General features: G+C 41.7%; 2 protein-coding genes across 11 annotated transcripts in view; both read right to left on the bottom strand.

The window, feature by feature from the left end:
• Positions 1-234, bottom strand: part of MAPKBP1 (mitogen-activated protein kinase binding protein 1) — a 53,775-nt gene extending 53,541 nt beyond the window's left edge. For all 3 annotated transcript variants that reach the window (XM_055131151.1, XM_055131153.1, XM_055131152.1), the window contains exon 1: positions 98-234. The gene's annotated coding sequence lies outside the window, so the exon portion shown is untranslated. The remainder of the gene's footprint in view (positions 1-97) is intronic.
• A 3,677-nt stretch (positions 235-3,911) lies between these two features.
• MGA (MAX dimerization protein MGA) overlaps positions 3,912-17,229 on the bottom strand; it is a 118,660-nt gene continuing 105,342 nt past the window's right edge. For 5 of the 8 annotated variants that reach the window (XM_055130552.1, XM_055130555.1, XM_055130556.1 and 2 more), the window contains exons 20-24: positions 16,253-16,459; positions 13,384-13,495; positions 12,449-12,682; positions 9,505-9,681; positions 3,912-7,889 (exon numbers count right to left, since the gene is read on the bottom strand). In XM_055130552.1, coding sequence (XP_054986527.1) covers positions 6,619-7,889; positions 9,505-9,681; positions 12,449-12,682; positions 13,384-13,495; positions 16,253-16,459 — 2,001 coding nt within the window. In that variant the 3' untranslated portion in view covers positions 3,912-6,618. The remainder of the gene's footprint in view (positions 7,890-9,504; positions 9,682-12,448; positions 12,683-13,383; positions 13,496-16,252; positions 16,460-17,229) is intronic. The other 3 variants (XM_055130560.1, XM_055130554.1, XM_055130559.1) reach the window with 1 other exon arrangement.

Below are 17,229 nucleotides of genomic sequence, written 5' to 3'. Positions count from 1 at the left end.
CGCTGCGGGCCCTCTCCTCGAATCCAGCACCTTTTCCTTCCACCCCCTCGAGGAGCCTCGGCTCTGAGTCAGCGCCCCCGCTCGGTCCCAGCCTTACCAGCCCCTGGGCACCGGGACCTCCCGGTTCACAGCGCCCTCGGGCATCGCGCTCGGCGATTTCAGCTCCGCCGCGGCAGGAGCAGCGGCAGCCGCAGCTATGGTGGCACAAGCGGCTCAAAACGCGAACTACCTCCCGGGCCGAGCGCCGGGCCGCCTGGGCGTGGCCTCTGGCAGGGGGTGTGGCCTGTGCCCGCGAGGGAGGCTCGGGAGTGGAGCAGTCGGCTTCTGGGGGCGGGGCCAAGGCAAGGCCTAGGACGCGGAGAATTGGGGATTAGAGCCCGGGTTCCGCGGAAAGCAGCCCGGCGGGGATCACTCCGAAATGTAGGTCAATAGAACATGGCTTGAGAATTGTGAGAACCAAGCCTTTTATGGTATCATCAGGCCTGGTACCTCGGAGGACAGTCTTTCCCTGAGCCCCGAGGGGACGATAACCACACCCCCCCAGGGGGCTACGGCCGGCGTTTGATAGGCCCGAGGGAGCCAAGCGCAAAGTAACCTCAGAACGAGATTTGAGTGCAGCGGTGAGGCTGCTTCCAACTCTCAAGTGGTGGGGTGACAGGGACAGGACTGTTTCTGCTAGCGACCCGGCCGGAGCACTGACCTACATGGAGATAACTCCCGAAAAAACCTTTAAGGCTTTGCACACTTTTGGTTTAAGGGGCCGCAACCGGCAGGGTTCAGGATCATGTGGAGTCCCAGAGATCAAGCTCGGGTTGGGTACAACATTCCCTGGAGTACCACTCCGGCCCCTGAAATTCCCTTAAAAGCGCTAAGAAATGTTTTGAACGGTGTAACCAGGGTGAAAGACAACGGGGCAGGAGGCACCCTTGAGTCGAGGTTTTGGCGTGTAAAGACCAATGAACCCATGGGATACACTGGTTTCACAGCATCTTTAGCCCCCAATACTTACAGCACAGGAAACTTCGTGGTTTTACATCTCTTCCTTGATGCCCCCAAACACTCGGGAATTCAATTTTCCTAGTATGGTTACTTGGCGAGGTCACTGTTAAGCTTATGACACTAGATTTAGTGGTAGCTTAATGATGTATGTGGTGGCAAAGAACATCTTTTAATATTTGCTAGGCGTCTCAATCTACAAATGTATTACTAACCTGACTCTCCTTCACTGTTAGAGAACTACCTAATGGAAAGGTTAACCTGAGCCAAAAGAGGGTCCAGAGTACCCGATGACACAACCTGATCCAGATCTTTGAAATTCTTGGAAATGTCATGTTAGAATGGGGCGGTAGCGCAATTTGTAGCCAAAACAGGTATATTGTCTATTGCATCCACATACTAAAACTAACATCAGTGCAAGATCAGAGGTAATTTTTATTTTGCCTTTTTTGGGGGGTAACACCCGGCGATGCACAGGAATCACCCCTGGTGGTGCTCAGGAGACCATATGGGATGCTGAGAATCGAGCTTCGGTCAGTCGCATGCAAGGCAAACACCCTATCTGCTGTGCTACCACTCCAGCCCCAGAGAGGTCATTTTCTAGAAGAGCGATAGTTACCAGAGGCTTGAGGCTTCCTTCCCTTAAACCATGCACTGAGGTATAATGAAGAAAAAAAAAAAAAAGACACGATCTTGTCCTTTCTTCCCCAAATCTGGAGGAAGCAGTCTTTGGCTACAATGGATGAAAAACAGGTTGGTTCTTTGAACCTCATGTGCTTAAAAGTAGTGCCACCTGGTGTTCTTACTTGTGTGCTGCATTCCCCAGGAAGTGTCACGTCCAGGTCACTAGTGTCCATTAGTGAGTGGTTTTCTCACTTACATGTCCAGAACATTGATTTACCAAGTGCCATTCTTATTTACTGTCTAAAAGCTGCCCAGAAAAAATGTTTTCCAAATTACTGTCAACTGAAGCTAAAATTACAGGTAAAAATCCAAGCTCTTTTTTCTAAGAGGTTTAGGTGGAAAGGGAGGACAGTGTAGATGAGTGGGATCTGAATACTTCCTGTCTTAGGCCAAAGCCACCTATTTCTAATTCTCCACTATTTAGACCCACCTTTACTGTATGGGTACCATGGAGTTATTGAGGTGTCAAGATGGGAATAGGTTGTAGACTGTTCCCATGCTTTATGAACAGGAGGGTTCATCTCCAAATCAAGTACTTGCCACCCACCCCACACTTAATTTGCAGCTGACACTCTTACATTAGTATTTCACCATCCATGCACTATTTCACTTTTTATTCTTCTTCGGTGTCCTAATCATGTATACAGGATTGAGAGATTATAATAGTCTAGATGTCTAGATGTATGCAATTGTTTAATTCTACGCTCATTAGATTTTAAATTTTATCCTAGACTTGACAAATAATTGCAACTTTAATTTCCTGGAAAAGGTTAGAGTGAACATTTGTTCATTAAAATATTTGAGCACCTTTACATGCAAGGCTCTGAGGGACAGCTAAGACCAATGGTTGCAGCTGGAAACAAGGATAGATCTCAAAACGCTCCCAAGGCTGCTTACTTCCTTAACAAAATCTTTTAACAATAGAGTTCATAATAAGTGTTTAATAGTTTGGACTTTTTCAAAATTCTCCACTCATCCCATGTTCTAGCCTCTCACCCTCCCTATATATACCATCACTAGTATTCAACACATATGCATGTGTATAGCAGTTGAGCTGTGTCTAATAAACAACTATCCCTCAGTTAAAAAGTTGTATATTAGTATGATTTCCCTTTAATATAAAAAATGCACTCTTGGCTTCTTCCACCTCAAAATGGCAGTATGAGTACCTCAGCTTTATTTTTCTCTAATTCCAGCCATTCACTTTCATGTAAAATTTCACTAAAAGATAAATACAATGACATGAAAATACTGATGCCCTTACAAGCACTTTCTTCAGTCAAGTTCTATGCAAAAAGTATGTATTTTGATTTTTGGTTATTAATTACTATGTAAGAACCTAAAAATGTACTGCCTACTTTGCATTTTTTTCCCTTTATATGAGCTGGTAGCGAGGAAGAAGGGTTATCATCACTTTTAGACTTACCTTCAAAGTGCATTTACCTCCCAAGTTACCTGTCCGTATCTTCACCACTATAGTTAGGAGGAAAGCAAAAACAAGCCCCCTTTTACTACTACTGCATGTCCAAAATGATATATGCACTGACTGCTTTATTATGTTCAAAACACTTCCAAATCAGTTATAAAAAGGCCTACTGAAGTTTTACTTCATAATCCTGAGGGAGAAAAACTGTACTTACTACAAAATTAGACAAGGAAATACTAAAGTTTATCTAACTGGAGTTGATCTATTTAGTGATCTTATGACAGTCCAATGTTAAAGTCCTTTAATAAGGTTTCTTGGTTTATCTTTGGTGTGTGTGTGAAGGGATAAATCCTCACACTAGTCAATATGTATCATATTCTAAGAAAACCTATAGTCTGGGGCTGGAGAGAGTATACAGAGGTAGGGCACTTGCCATCCTTCGATCCTGGAATCCTGTAAGGTCTCCTCAGCACCGCCAGGAGTTACCCCTGAGCATCTCCAGATGTGGCCCAAAACAAAAAACTAAATAAAATCTACTGCTCTTAATACCTAAAGAGACTGTTCATATCCTGTGGCTTCCCTGGGATAAAACGTTATCTCCTTGTACATATTGGTACTACAAGGCAGCCTCTCTTCACTGTAGAACTTCTTCAGAGAAATACTTGCCATCATGTCACACAATATGTTGAAGATTCCACGTATGAACTGCAAGGATTAGAACGCCAAAATGTCTGCTCTATGATATGTCAGAAACTTTGAGAACTCAAGAAAGAAGTTCAGTGACAAAGTGAGTTCAGTAGCATCTATCAAATATGTCAAAGCAATCAAATTCTCTACTCCAACTCATCATAAACCTCCCAACACCAAGTACGGCAAATACTGCTTTTGTTATTATAACTGATTTATTTCAAGTTTATACATTCTGCCTTTCAATTGCCAAGCTTCTTCTGTCCGTAGATTTCTAAAAAAATAGTCATTTTTCAAAAGCAAAAAAGAAAAGATATATATTTAATATATAAAAGAAAAAGCTAAATCTGACATAATTATATTCTTAAAAACATTCCATTTATTTACAGATGTATAAAAAGGCGAATTGTTGGTCTACTGAGATCATGCTTCTGATATACAGTTAGGGTGAGAGTCACTATCACGCAGACACCTCCATTCCTCTCACTCAACTACATATTCCATAATCACATATATTTTTTCATAGATCAGTTTCTCCTGGAATAAGGTGAAAGGTTAAAATTTTTTTGGAGATTATAGATTTCTGTCAAGACTAGAATTTTTCTGAAGACTGAGCCCTCTTCTATAAACACTGGCGACTCTCTAATTCTAAGAGGTTCTGTAAACACCATAATCTTATGGGGGAGGGGTATTGAAATGGTATCTGCAGTCTTCCAAGAACACCTGGAATTGTCACCTCTCATTTCCATCTTTATTTATCTCTCATAGTCAAATATCTACCCATCAAGAATGTTTGTCCATTTTCTTCTAAAAAAGGGAACAGTGTTCAGAAACAGACGGTTCTTTTCCTGAGGATTATTCACTCACTTGCCTATTCCTTGGCTGACCCTCAAAAACCATAGCAAGAGCCTTGGGAAGTCAGGAGGAAACGTGAGGACAAGACAAGCAAGTAAATAATGGGAAACTGCTATACTTAAAGTACTAGCATCTCCAAGGACAAATATTGGGAGGGGATATGGGTGCTGGATTCATTGGCTAAGGCATTGAATGAAATATGCTGGATTAAAAAGGAATAGGAGGGAGATAATGAGAAGCTGAGGAAGCATCTTTTACCTACTCTAGGCTTCAGTAGGTAATTCTTAGGGGGGAAGGGTAAACGCTGAGCAGGTCTAGAAAGGCAAATAGCACAATACCAACAAAAGAACTTGTTCCCAACTACAATTTGCAAAGGAAGTTTTCCCATCCTTTTCAATGTGTTGATTACCAGAGTTACTAGAACTAGACCAAACCATAGAAGTAAATTCACTGGCTAGAACTATTAAAGTTGATCTCACAATCTAGTTCTGAAGATATGTTGAGTGGTATTTGGGGAAAAGGCAGGGGATGTAGAGGAAACAGCTATCACTCAGGCACAGCCCAAGGCTTGGAAGCTCTTGTGTTAAGTTTTTTGCAACACAAGCATTTCCTGTCAAGGAAGACAGAACAGGGATTACATTCCAAAAGATAATTATTTAAGAAAGGCAAAATGCAGCAGCTAAATCCCAGTCTATACATTTTCAGAATAGTGATTCTTGCCCCAGGAGTTTCCAAGAGACCCCTCAAGTGCACCATGATTATTTACAAACTAGATAGGAAACATCATTTCTATACTCAATACAAATCTCATCTTCTAGGTTGAAAACTTCAGCCTTTGAGAAATCTATGAAAACAACTATACAAAAATATAAATATCTTTATCTTTACAAGCTGCCAGTCCTTCATACCCTGACAGCTAATGAGTGAAAAAGCTCTACAGATCACTGAATCCATGGTAGCAGATAATAAAAAATATATCTTGTGATTCAAATACTGCCTTATTTCCCTGGTAAAGAGTGCCTAATGGGACTTGACTTTTCTTTACATCCTGTGCAGGTAATAGCTCCTTCAAGCACCAGGAGGCCGGTTTGATTTGGAAAAATACCCAGCCCTACTTTTTTAAAATTTTGGCCACTGTCTCTAGTCTGGGGAGGGAATGCTTTTCATTTTAGAATATCTTTGATTTGTGAAAGGGGGAGAGCTCCCTCTATGCTTACCTCCAAAATATACATTCTTAGTAGAAATCCCTAGCACTGTGAAATGATCTTTTCAACACCCAGACAGTAAGGGAGAACTAGTATTCTTTTTTTTAAACACCTCAAAATAATTAGTTATAAAAGTTAAAAGCATTCCAACTAGGAGAAGGCTTGGAATTGTAATTCTGATTGAAAAGGTGAGGGAATGGAAGCTACTTGGGACATGAAAGAAGAGAACATCTTGATGAATGACATGAAGTCCTTCACTTTGGTATTCCATGGTACCCATCCTCTTTCCCCTACACTTGAAACACCAACTTAAAAAAAAAAATCTCTTCTGGATCCCTTTGCACAGTGCATCACATTCCTTGGATTTCAGACTTAACTTACAAAACACCTATCAACTACAGATCAGTCCATAGAACTTCAAAGTCACAAGCAGCTTTTTCTCTGGGAGTAAAGAACTAAGAACTACTATGGACCTATAGTCTTATTATGAATTCCTTGGGTAAGAGGGGCACCTCGTGTTCAGTAATGGATCACATCTTCTTAAGAGAGGATGAGGAGACCCAGCACCACAAGTGAGGTAACACATTTTAACATGATCAGAATTTCATAGCAGTAATTCTTATATCAGGTCAGCACCCTACTACCCTTCTCTACCATTAACTACTGCATCAAAGTCAAGGATCACAATTCCATGACACAAACAGATGCCTGCAGAGAGAGGAGGTTTCCCATCACAGCCTGGCTTCAGCCTGCAGACTAGTTAGTTCATTTCCCTGCAGAGCTTGATGAGGCCCCAGAGTTTCCAAATTTGGCCACAACAGGTGCCAATGTAGGCATAACCTTGTTTTCCCGGCATTCCTGGTCATTCCCTGGTAAGTTTATTTTGTGCCCAACTGACCCAACTTTGGCAGCTACTGGTGCCAAGCAAGGCATCACCTTGAGGCTCTGACCATCTGCATCACTGGGAGGATTAGCTACTTTTAAACCTAAAGGTGCCAGTTTTGGCATGGGTCTCCACAAAGTATCTGTGCTGTTGTTCTCTGGGCCAGTCTTCATATGTAGAACGGGGGGTGAGGATATACTTTCAGCTTCTGCAGGGATGCCAGAAGTACTCTTCCCTCTGTCATTGGCTCTCCGGTGAGAAAGGAGGGAATCCTTTATCTCAGAGTCAATAACAATCTTAAGAACATCTGGCTCAGAGGCTGGTTCTGCGAGTTGCTTTTCATTCTCAGAAAAGTCATCATCTTCCAAGTGCAAGAGGAGGGGACCGACAGAATCACTCTCTCCTTGCACATCAGGTAACTCTTTTAAACCTGTCCCCAAGTGGCCAACCTGGAAAGTTTCCCGGTTCCCAGGAGGAAGTTTACTGATAAAAGCCCTCCGAGTACCTCCAGGGAACTCTCTATCCATAGTGTTGGGCAGTTCAGCCAGGCTGCCAGAGTCATCATTTAGCTGCTGATTAAGAAAGGCAATCTCATTGAGCAGAGAAGTCAGTGTCTCATCAGTGTCATCCTCATCGTCTATGTTAGTTAGCAGTTCACTAGGATCCAGCGCCGCTTCCTCTATAGCAGATGCCACCTTTCTCAGTTCCAGTTCTATGCTCGAGTCTTTGAGATCTTTCATCTGTAATTTATGAAATGGAGATTCCTTTGGCTTAAGTCTCTCCCGTCTTGATTCACTCTCTTTCCATTTATACTGACTCCCTCTACTATCACCAGAAATCTTTTTAGGTAGGAACTCTTGTGTTTCTTGGGCATTGGAAACGCCAACTATTTGTGGAATACCAGAATCTTTATTTGTCAGAAAAACCTTTGCTGAACCCAGTGTCATTCGGCCATCTCTGTGACTGCCTCTGGAAGGGATTCTGCCGGAATCTTCAAAGGAATTAGCTTCATTCCTGACAGTGTTTTTTTGGTGGTCAGGTGGTTTGCCATCAGGAACTTCATATTTGCTGCCACTCATATCGACCACACCTCCCTCTGTGGCCAGTGATGTCACATTAACAATTCTTGGCATCATAAATAAGTCGTCATTTTCTGGGGAAGGAAAAAAGTTTCATTTATTTTTACTGGCTAAGCATTCTCTCTTTCATTCATATGCAAGGACCATTTCAAGGTGTTGTAGTCCCCTGAATAGAGAGCCAGTAGTAGTCCCTGAGCACCACCAAGTATGGCTCCAAATCCCAAAACAATTTATTAGTTGAAAACTCATACCAAGAAGATGGAAATACTTCTTCTAATTGGTAAGGGGGGGGGGGCCCTAGGGGAGCAGAGGCAGCACCAAAACAAAGAATGGTTCCTCCTGATTTAACAGAACCAGCACTTGGCACTGATAAGGATAATCTTTTACCTCAACAGAAAGTTAGTATTCCTAGAACCTATCATCAAAGTGAAGCCTCTTTCCATGGTTTTCCTTTCACCCATAAAGGAAATGGTGCTCAAACTGAATCAGCCTAGTGGTGCACCATCTTAGAAGACAACACAAAATTAATTGGAGAGAAGCTGTGCCAAGGCATTCCACAAGTCACTCCCAACAATACCTGACCAATAGGCCTGAACAGTTCAATGCTCGAACCCGTCTCAGGGCTCAGGGGTCATTGGGACCACAACACCCTGAGATGACTGGGTCTTCCAGGATTTAGGGGGAGCCATGTGTATTGGGGATCAAACCTGAGTGCCTAAGTATTCAAGACATACATTGTGATCACTAAGTAATCTCTCTCAAATTAATAAATATGATCAACACCAAGAATGAAAATAGTTTTCCATCTTCCTTTTAGTTTCACATTTCTCCTACTCTTCCTTCTTAGAAATAACTTAAGGAGCAAAGTAATAATAAAGCGGGTGGGGGTGCTAGCTTTGCACAGGGCTGACCCGGGTTCCATCCCTGGCCTCCCCATAAGATCACCAAGCCCACGCCCACCAGGAGTGATTTCTGAATGCAGAGCTAGGAGTAACTCCTGAGCACCAGATGTGGCCCACAAACAAACAAAACACTTGAGATAACAAATTTGTTGCCAATTCCAGATTAAAAAAAGAAAAAAAAAATCAAAAGGCAAGGAAAATACCTCAAAAGACTGGAGCTACCGGCTTTATATGCAAGATATCTGTGATTCAATTCCCAGCACCCCTTGTCCCAGCCCTCTCCAGCACCACCATTGGGCCCTATCACTGTCAAGATGGCCCTAGAGGTATCCAACACCACTGGGCAATGCAGCAAATTTTCACGTTAGAAACTGATCCAAGTGTCACCAGGAGTGGCTCTCAATCACTACCTCAGATGCATGCAATACTGTTCTACAAAAGACGGTTCTGGGGTTGGAGACAGTATAGGAAGTAGTGCACTTGGCTTGCAAACAACCAACCCAGGTTTGAACCCTGGCACCCCATATGATTCCTTCAAGCACCTGCAGGAATCCCTGAGCACAGAGCCAGTAGTAAACCTCCCCCTCCCCCCCAGCATCACCATGTGTGGTCCAAAAACAGAAACAAAAAATAAAAGCGATGGGGGGAATCCTCTCTTACACTAGCAAAAACAAACACATTAATCATAATCTTTAATCATACAGAACATATTCAAAGGCTCTCTCCCTCACTGTGAGATATGAGGCATGGACAACACTTTACTAACCAAGAGACACTTAGAACATACCTGATTGAGCCATAGTATTACTGGAAATTTGTGGCTTCAGATCAGCTTCTAAGGGAGCAGGAGAAACAGTTACCACTGGTCCTGAGAATAAAGGACCTTTTAAGGTGAGTAACTGTCCTTGTGGAGTCATCACAATGTTGGCAGAAGTGTGTGGAGTGTTAGAAGGTGAGGTATTTTCTGAAAGAAAGATCAGAAATTAAAGATAAAAACACATTGATAAAACCACATTACTTAAGAGGAAAGAAGTGAATTTCAGATTTAATCAGAGAATCTCAACTTTGAACTTACTTTTTCTTTTTTTTTCTCTCTTTTTTAATTTGGGTCATACCAATGGTACTCAGGACTTACTCCTGGTTCTGTGTGCAGGGACCATATGGGATGGCCAGGTATTGAACCCTGTCAGCTGTGTGCATGGCAAGTATGCTAACAGTTTAGGCACTATCATTCTGGCCCCTAAATTTACTTTCTGTACTACTTTGAGGAGTGAGCCCTGAATGCAGAGCCAGGAGTAAGCCCTGAGCATTGCTGGGGTGACCCGAAAAACAAGAACAGGAGGGGAAAAATATCTGAAAGATAAACAGAAGTGAGTCCTCTCATTTCTAAAACATTTTGACTTCTCAGTATGTCACAGAAATACATATATGTATATATATGTAAATATATATATGTGTGTCTATATATATATTTATTTATTGCTGGCAGTCTGGCAGTGGGTGAAAAGTGTTGAGGCCCTATTCGGGGGCTATGTTCAGCCTGCTCGGATCGGGACTGGGCGTCTTCCACCCAGATCCCCCATTTCATTTTCCAGTGGCTAGGCGGTCAGACCTAGAAACTGCCACTGCTGCGCGGCCGGCACTCCCCCCCCCCACCGCCCAACATCCAAAGACTATAAAACCAAGCTCCCGGAAGACATCTTATAGCCCAGGTTCCCTCTCGGAGAACCTGACAAGTAACCGAGAGTTTCCTGCCTGCATGGCAAGCTCCCCGTGGTATATTCATATGACAAAACCAGGAAAAATGATGGGTCTCATTCCCCTGACCCTGAAAGACCTCCTATGTGGCACCGTTGGGAAGGACAAATAAATAGAGGCTTCTAAAAATCTCAGGGCTAGAACAAATGGAGATGTACGATCAACGGGATGATGATGATGATGATGATGATGATGACTACTTTAAGAAATAATGGTTACCTGTCCTCTAATTCTCCAAGGGAACAGAATTTCTTGTTGAGGTATAGGTCAATGGAACCAGTTTTTCAGTGGAATTATGATTAAGTCTTGTTAGCAAGTCCAGATGAAAATACACAATTCTGTCCCTAATTGCTTTCCTTTACACGGCTAACAAAATTATTTGATATTTTTTCCATATCTTTGAAAGGAAATAAAAGGACTAAATGATCACTTAAATCCTGTCTTATTAGACACAGTATTATTTGATTTTGCAGTGTTAAATGCTAATTCATTTCCATGTCTAAGACAAGAAAGCAGACAGAGCACTTGCCTTTCATGCAGCTGATTCAGGTTCAACCCCCAGTACCCCATAGGGTTCCCAGGGCCACATCAGAAGTGATCCCTGAGCATAGGGTCAGGAGTAAGCCCTGAAGAGGGCCAAGTATGGCCCAAAAACAAAAACGCAGACTTCTCACTGATAACAGGCAAAAAACAAACAAAAAAAAGGAAAAAAGATATCTAAGACTATAAAAAGTAACATAAAATCTATATAGCTCTGGGCCAGAGTACAGGAGTACAGCAGGTAGGATTCTGCTTGCCTTGCACATGGCAACCCTGGTTGATACCTGGCATCCAATATGGTTCCCCAGGCACCCAGGAGTAATTCCTGAGTGCAAAGCCAGAAGTAACTCCTGAGCATTGCAAGGTATGGCCCCAAAACAGAGATCATTATAGCCTCACTTCCAAAATTAAGAGTAAAGAGCAAGAATTTAAGTCCTCCCACATTTTTTTCTGGTGCAGGGGATCAAACCTAGGGCCTGGTGAATGAAGCACGTACTCTACCTCTTACCTACACTCCCAGCAAAAGTTAAGTATTTTAGAATTTTCAATTTCTTTGTTTTAGCTCGACCCAAACATCAAAAACCATGGGCTGAACTGCAAGGAAATCAAGAATTCATGTTTAAAGTTTGGAAAGATGACAGATTTTTAAAACAACACACTGAACCACTAGAGGGAGAAAAAAGACTCTACAGACTACTACCCAAAGTAGGTCCTGGGGGCTCGAGAGATAGTACAGCATTTGCCATGCATGCAGCAGCCCATATGGTCCTTGAGCACCGCCAGGAGTGATTCCTGAGTGCAGAGCTTGGAGTAACCCGAGCATGTGGTATAGTCTAAAATAAACAAACAAATAAAAACAATAACAACAAAGTAGGTCTTGAGGCCAGAGTAATGGTACAATGGGCAATGTGCTTGCTTTGCAGGCAGTTCACCCAGGTTTGATCCCCAGCACCCTATATAGTCATCTGGGACACTGCCAAGAATGATTCCTGAGCCCAGAGCCAGGAATAAGCTCTGAGTGCTGCCAAGTGTGGCCCTAAAACAAAAAGTAGGTCTTACACTACCACTATCATAACCTCTTAAAATTTACCTGAGTGAAGAGGAGACATAGTACAGGGATTAAGGTGATTGCCTTGCATCCCAGAGACCCTGGTCTGTACACTGGGCACCACATACATAGTACCATCAAGGGTCACTCCTGAGCAGGGCCAGGAGCTGCCCTTCAGAAAAACACGGATTTGGCCCAATCAAAACTAAAAATTTTGCTATAATGTATAAAACTAGAATTGCAATCTATTGTACTTTAAATTCTCCTTGTTATACAATTCATTTTAAATTCATTAAAACTAAAGTTAGGGTCAAAAGAAGACACTCAACTCCACCACAAAAAACTGAAGTTCATCTACATTAAAGAAAATAAATGTACCAACTACCTGTGGCCGGGTCCCTTTTCCTGGAAAGAATCAAAGGTTTCCCTGTCCTGTTACTTATAAACATCTCTCCCAGGTCTACAGATGATGAAGAAGATTCTCCAGGTTGCTTTCCGGTTTTGAGAGACATATCAATCTCATCTGATCCCATCTTCTTCTTTCTTTTTTGTGCCTCTAAAGCTTGTTGTTTTGCATAAATATACTCTAGCTTCTTCAGGACTACTTCTTCTGTCTTACCTATTGGTCAATCAATCAAAGAAATTGTCATTCATTCTACAAGCTTAAATAATGAAACTAGAGCAATCAAAAATTCAATTAATTTGCAAGCAAGATTATAAACCAGAAATGTCCCATTCAGTCCAAAGATAACTCAGCTTTTAAAAAAAGAGAGAAAGAGAGAAAGAGAAAGGAAGAAAGGAAGGGAGGAAGGAAGAAAGAAAGAAAGAAAGAAAGAAAGAAAGAAAGAAAGAAAGAAAGAAAGAAAGAAAGAAAGAGAGAGAGAAAGAGAGAGAGAGAAAGAAGAGAAAGAAAGAAAGAAAGAAAGAAAGAAAGAAAGAAAGAAAGAAAGAAAGAAAGAAAGAAAGAAAGAAAGAAAGAAAGAAAGAAAAGAAAAGAAAGTCTTAAACTAATAAGGTAATAAAATAATAAAGGTCTACTAATAAGACAGGAAAGACAGGAGAGGTGGGGTAAGGTGCTTGTCTTGTTTGTGGCCAACCCTATCTGGATCCCCAGAATGAGAGGGCATGAGCAATAATACTGTATCCTTGGTTTCTTGTATTGAATTGAAAGCCTGATTGGTCAAGACCTTCACAGAAGGGGTCCCTAGGCATCCTATACTGGATTGGAGACCCCAGCAAAATAATTAAAGTAAGGTTTACTGAAGACTTCTACTCACTGAGTTGTTTATTACACACCCAGGAATCATTCACATATCTTACCTGAAAGAGATGATACTTTGCGTATCAAAATATTTCTTTTGCGAGTCAGGAGATTTTTTTGTCCTATCAACTTGTCAGCCTGATCTGTTAATCCCTGAATTTCACTGAATGCCTAGAAGAGAAATTGTAACAGTGACATCAGTCAATTTGTTCTTTCCCGAAAACAAGTGACACTTACAACACCTCTTTTTAGTAAAGCACACGCAGTATCACTGAGCTACATAGAGCCTGGCTATACAATTCCCCAAAAGCAAAAAATAAAATATAATATTTTTGAACATTTCAATGACTTAATGGGGGTATCGTGCTGCCCAGCAGGTTAACCTGCACCTGTGGGACAAGTGCATTAGCAGCCTGATGGTGACTTCAGACTTCTTAATGCCCCAAAATTGCCACTGTGCCTCTGACCAGACCCCAATAACTTGGGACAAAGTTTCCCAAGAAATTAAATGGCCAAAAGTCAGGTATGTGAGAGTCATGCCCACAAACCACCTCTGGCTCAGCTATACAAGTTCATTTATTGGCTTTGCTTCAGATGCATAAATCTCAAAAGAGATCACAATCAAGCCATTTAAGTGCATAAATGGTCATAATTCAGACTCACAAAATAATCTCAGAAGAGAGCAGCACACCACAGAGATGCCTCCAGACCCCAAACATTTTTTTTTTTTTTTTTTTTTGCTTTTTGGGTCACACCCAGCGATGCACAGGTGTTACTCCTGGATCTGCACTCAGGAACTACTACTGGCTGTGCTCAGGGGACCATATGGGATGCTGGGATTCGAACCTGGGTCGGCCGTGTGCAAGGCAAACGCCCTACCCGCTGTGCTATCGCTCCAGCCCCCAGACTCCAAACATTTAAAAAAATTTTTTTTTTAGAATTCCCGGAGCATGTGGCTGCTTTTGTGGCCACATGAAATTTCATACTATTCATAACAAGCAATACAAAATAAATTACTTATCATCTGCCTATGGGGCAGACTTGGGTGGTGGTGGGAAATTTTGAAATAATGGTGGTGGAAAGGTGTAATGGTGGGACTGGTGTTGGAATGTTTAATGTAAACAATTGTGAACAATTTTTATGAAAATGAAATTTAAAAATTAAAAAAAAGGCAATATGGAGTTCATGACTGCTTCAGTCAGCTTAATCAGTGGCTGAATAAATAGCAGTATTCCTACATTTAAGAGGAAAAAAAAAAAACCCACCCACACTAACTATGTAGGAGGGGTGTCGGGGGGAGGGGTGGATAATACAGAGAGTAGGGCATTTGCCTTACATACACTCAACCTAGGTTTAATCCTCTAACGATCCACCAAGCACCATCAGGAGTGGTCCTTGAGCACAGTCAGAACTAAGCCCTGAGCCCCACTGGGTGTGGCTCTAATACAAAATACCAATCAAACAAGTGAATATCCACAAACAAGAAAGAACCAGGGATAGAAGCCAGACAGGATCTCAGGTCTGGTAGTCATGCAGACCTGAGATCCTCGACCACGAAGTCACAGCCTACAACTAAAAAGACTTTTTCATGTTCCGGAACTTATTTTTGTTAAAATAACAGCTGGCTTTCTAGATTATATTTCCAGGGAACATGATTCATATCTCTTTCCTAAGAGTATCACTGTAGCTAACAGGTACAGTCACAACTGCAGGGAAACAACAAATTTTTATTCTTAGATTTTAATAATCAACTTTAACATCATTCCCAAGTCTAAGTAAAATCTGGCTGAGAGGGTCCTAATGGTATTACAGTGGGTAATACCACAGTAGGCTGCATGCAGCTAACCTAGGTTTGATCCCTGGCATAATTCCTTATTGGTTACCTGAGCACTGAGCATCACAAGAGTAATTCCTGAGTGCAGAGCCAGGAATAAGCCTAAGCATTGCCAGGTGTGGCCCAAAAGTAGAAACAAACAAAAAAATCTGGTAGAAATAACTTGGTTCTAGAGATAAAAATTCTTGCCTTTTCCAACTTCTAATTAAAAGCAACTTTACTGCAATTCCCTCAGATAACATATGCAATGTGAAATTACCCACTACCTTGAATATTTCATATATTGCTTTTTTATTTTTGCTTTCACCCCCCCCCCCCACCGCTCAGGGGACAGTATGGGGTGCCAGGGATTGACCCAGGCCAGCCAGATGCAATGCAAACACCCCAAACAGCCCAAACTCTTCATATTTTCTTTTTAAAATGACTGTCAACTACTGACAGGGATGCTAAAACATGACTTGTGCAGTGACAAATTGTTCATATGCTACAGAGAACACCAATGTAAAGAGATGGCAGTAAACCGAGTTTATCAGAGTTTTTGACATTATATGAAGAACAACTGTCAGTTAAAAACTCTGATTTTGGGACGGGTGATATGGCTTAAGTGAATTCTATTATTTGTACTTGTACTACTGGTACTTGCACATGCCTTATACAAGGGAGGCCATAGGTTCAAATACTGGCACTGCATCTGACACACATTCCCATCATGCCCCCAGTGACCTTAGAGTGACACTAGTGCCTCCTGAACATTATGGGGAGTTCCCTCCTACACACCCCCCACCCCCGGTAAAAATCTGAAGGGCCAAAGAATTCAACAGTTAAAGTACCCAGTTTAACTCCCAGCACAACATAAGGTTCTCTGAGCACCCAGTTAGGAAATACTCCCTGAACATCAGTGGCCCAAAAAACAAAACCTAGACAACCCAGAATCTGACTTTCAATGAAAAACTACTGACACAACATAAGGGTTCACTAATCTACATTCAAGTTCTGAAAACAAGTCATACTTCAACCCTCCAAATTACACTCCTTTTTCATAGCATGCCTTGAAGTCAAACTTCTATTTGTCAGTCATTTACATGAACACTTACCCTCGTGAGAATAAGACTCTTGGAAACCTTGGAAGAATGAAGCAATCCCAAGGTGATCTTTAATTTTTCAAAGAGATCCCTCATTTCACCACGGCGGCGCCGCTCATTGGCAGTGTGTGTCCGGCGATAATAAGCAAAAGCTTCAGCTTCTTTCTGTAGTTTCTCACTCCAATAATCAGGCTTCAGCTTCAGAGGCACAGATGATACCTGTCCAAACAAAATGGTCAACTACTTTCATATGTATTTATCTCTTTCTCCATTCACAATATCACTGCATAGTTCAGAGACTGACTATTATATGGATTCTCATCAACAATTTCTTAGTACCACCAGTTTTCCATCTCTTCAAGTCTAATTCCAACAGTGTAAATTTTATTAATGTAATGTTAAGAATTTCCCAACTCAAATTTCAATGACTCTCAAAAAGGAAGAATTTTAAGGGAGATCATTTAAATAATTAAGAGTATGTACGGCTGGAGAGACAGGGCTTGCCCTGCACACAGCTGAGCTGGTTCAATCCCCATTACTGAGCATGCTCCCCTGCCAAGCACACCAGGAGTGGTCCCTAGGCCACAGCAGTCCAAAACTCACATGGGGAAAAAGTCTGTCTATAAAATATATTATTTTGGGGGATAGATGACACCCGGTGGTACTCAGGAGTCACTTTTGGCAGTACTGGAGGGATCATATGTAGTGGTCCCCCAAAGATCAAACACATCAAGGCAAGCACTATTAACTACTGTGTTCTCTCTTCAGCCTTATTACTAGGTCATTAGAACATTAGAACATGTTTTCATGACAAATTCATGAAAAAAATTAAACTGTAGATCAATGGAAAAAAAATTTTTTTTTTATCAATGGAAAAATTTTTTTAAAATGAATGTTTAGAACTTGAAGACTTTGGTAAAGAATTCCAACTCTTACTGGAGTGATAGCACAGGGAGTAGGGCATTTGCCTTGCACAAAGCCAACCCAGC

Source organism: Sorex araneus, chromosome 3 (assembly GCF_027595985.1).
Source record: "Sorex araneus isolate mSorAra2 chromosome 3, mSorAra2.pri, whole genome shotgun sequence".
Lineage (NCBI taxonomy): Eukaryota > Metazoa > Chordata > Mammalia > Eulipotyphla > Soricidae > Sorex > Sorex araneus.
The sequence above is the reverse complement of the archived record's forward strand: the minus strand, read 5'-3'. Positions and strand labels throughout refer to the sequence as shown.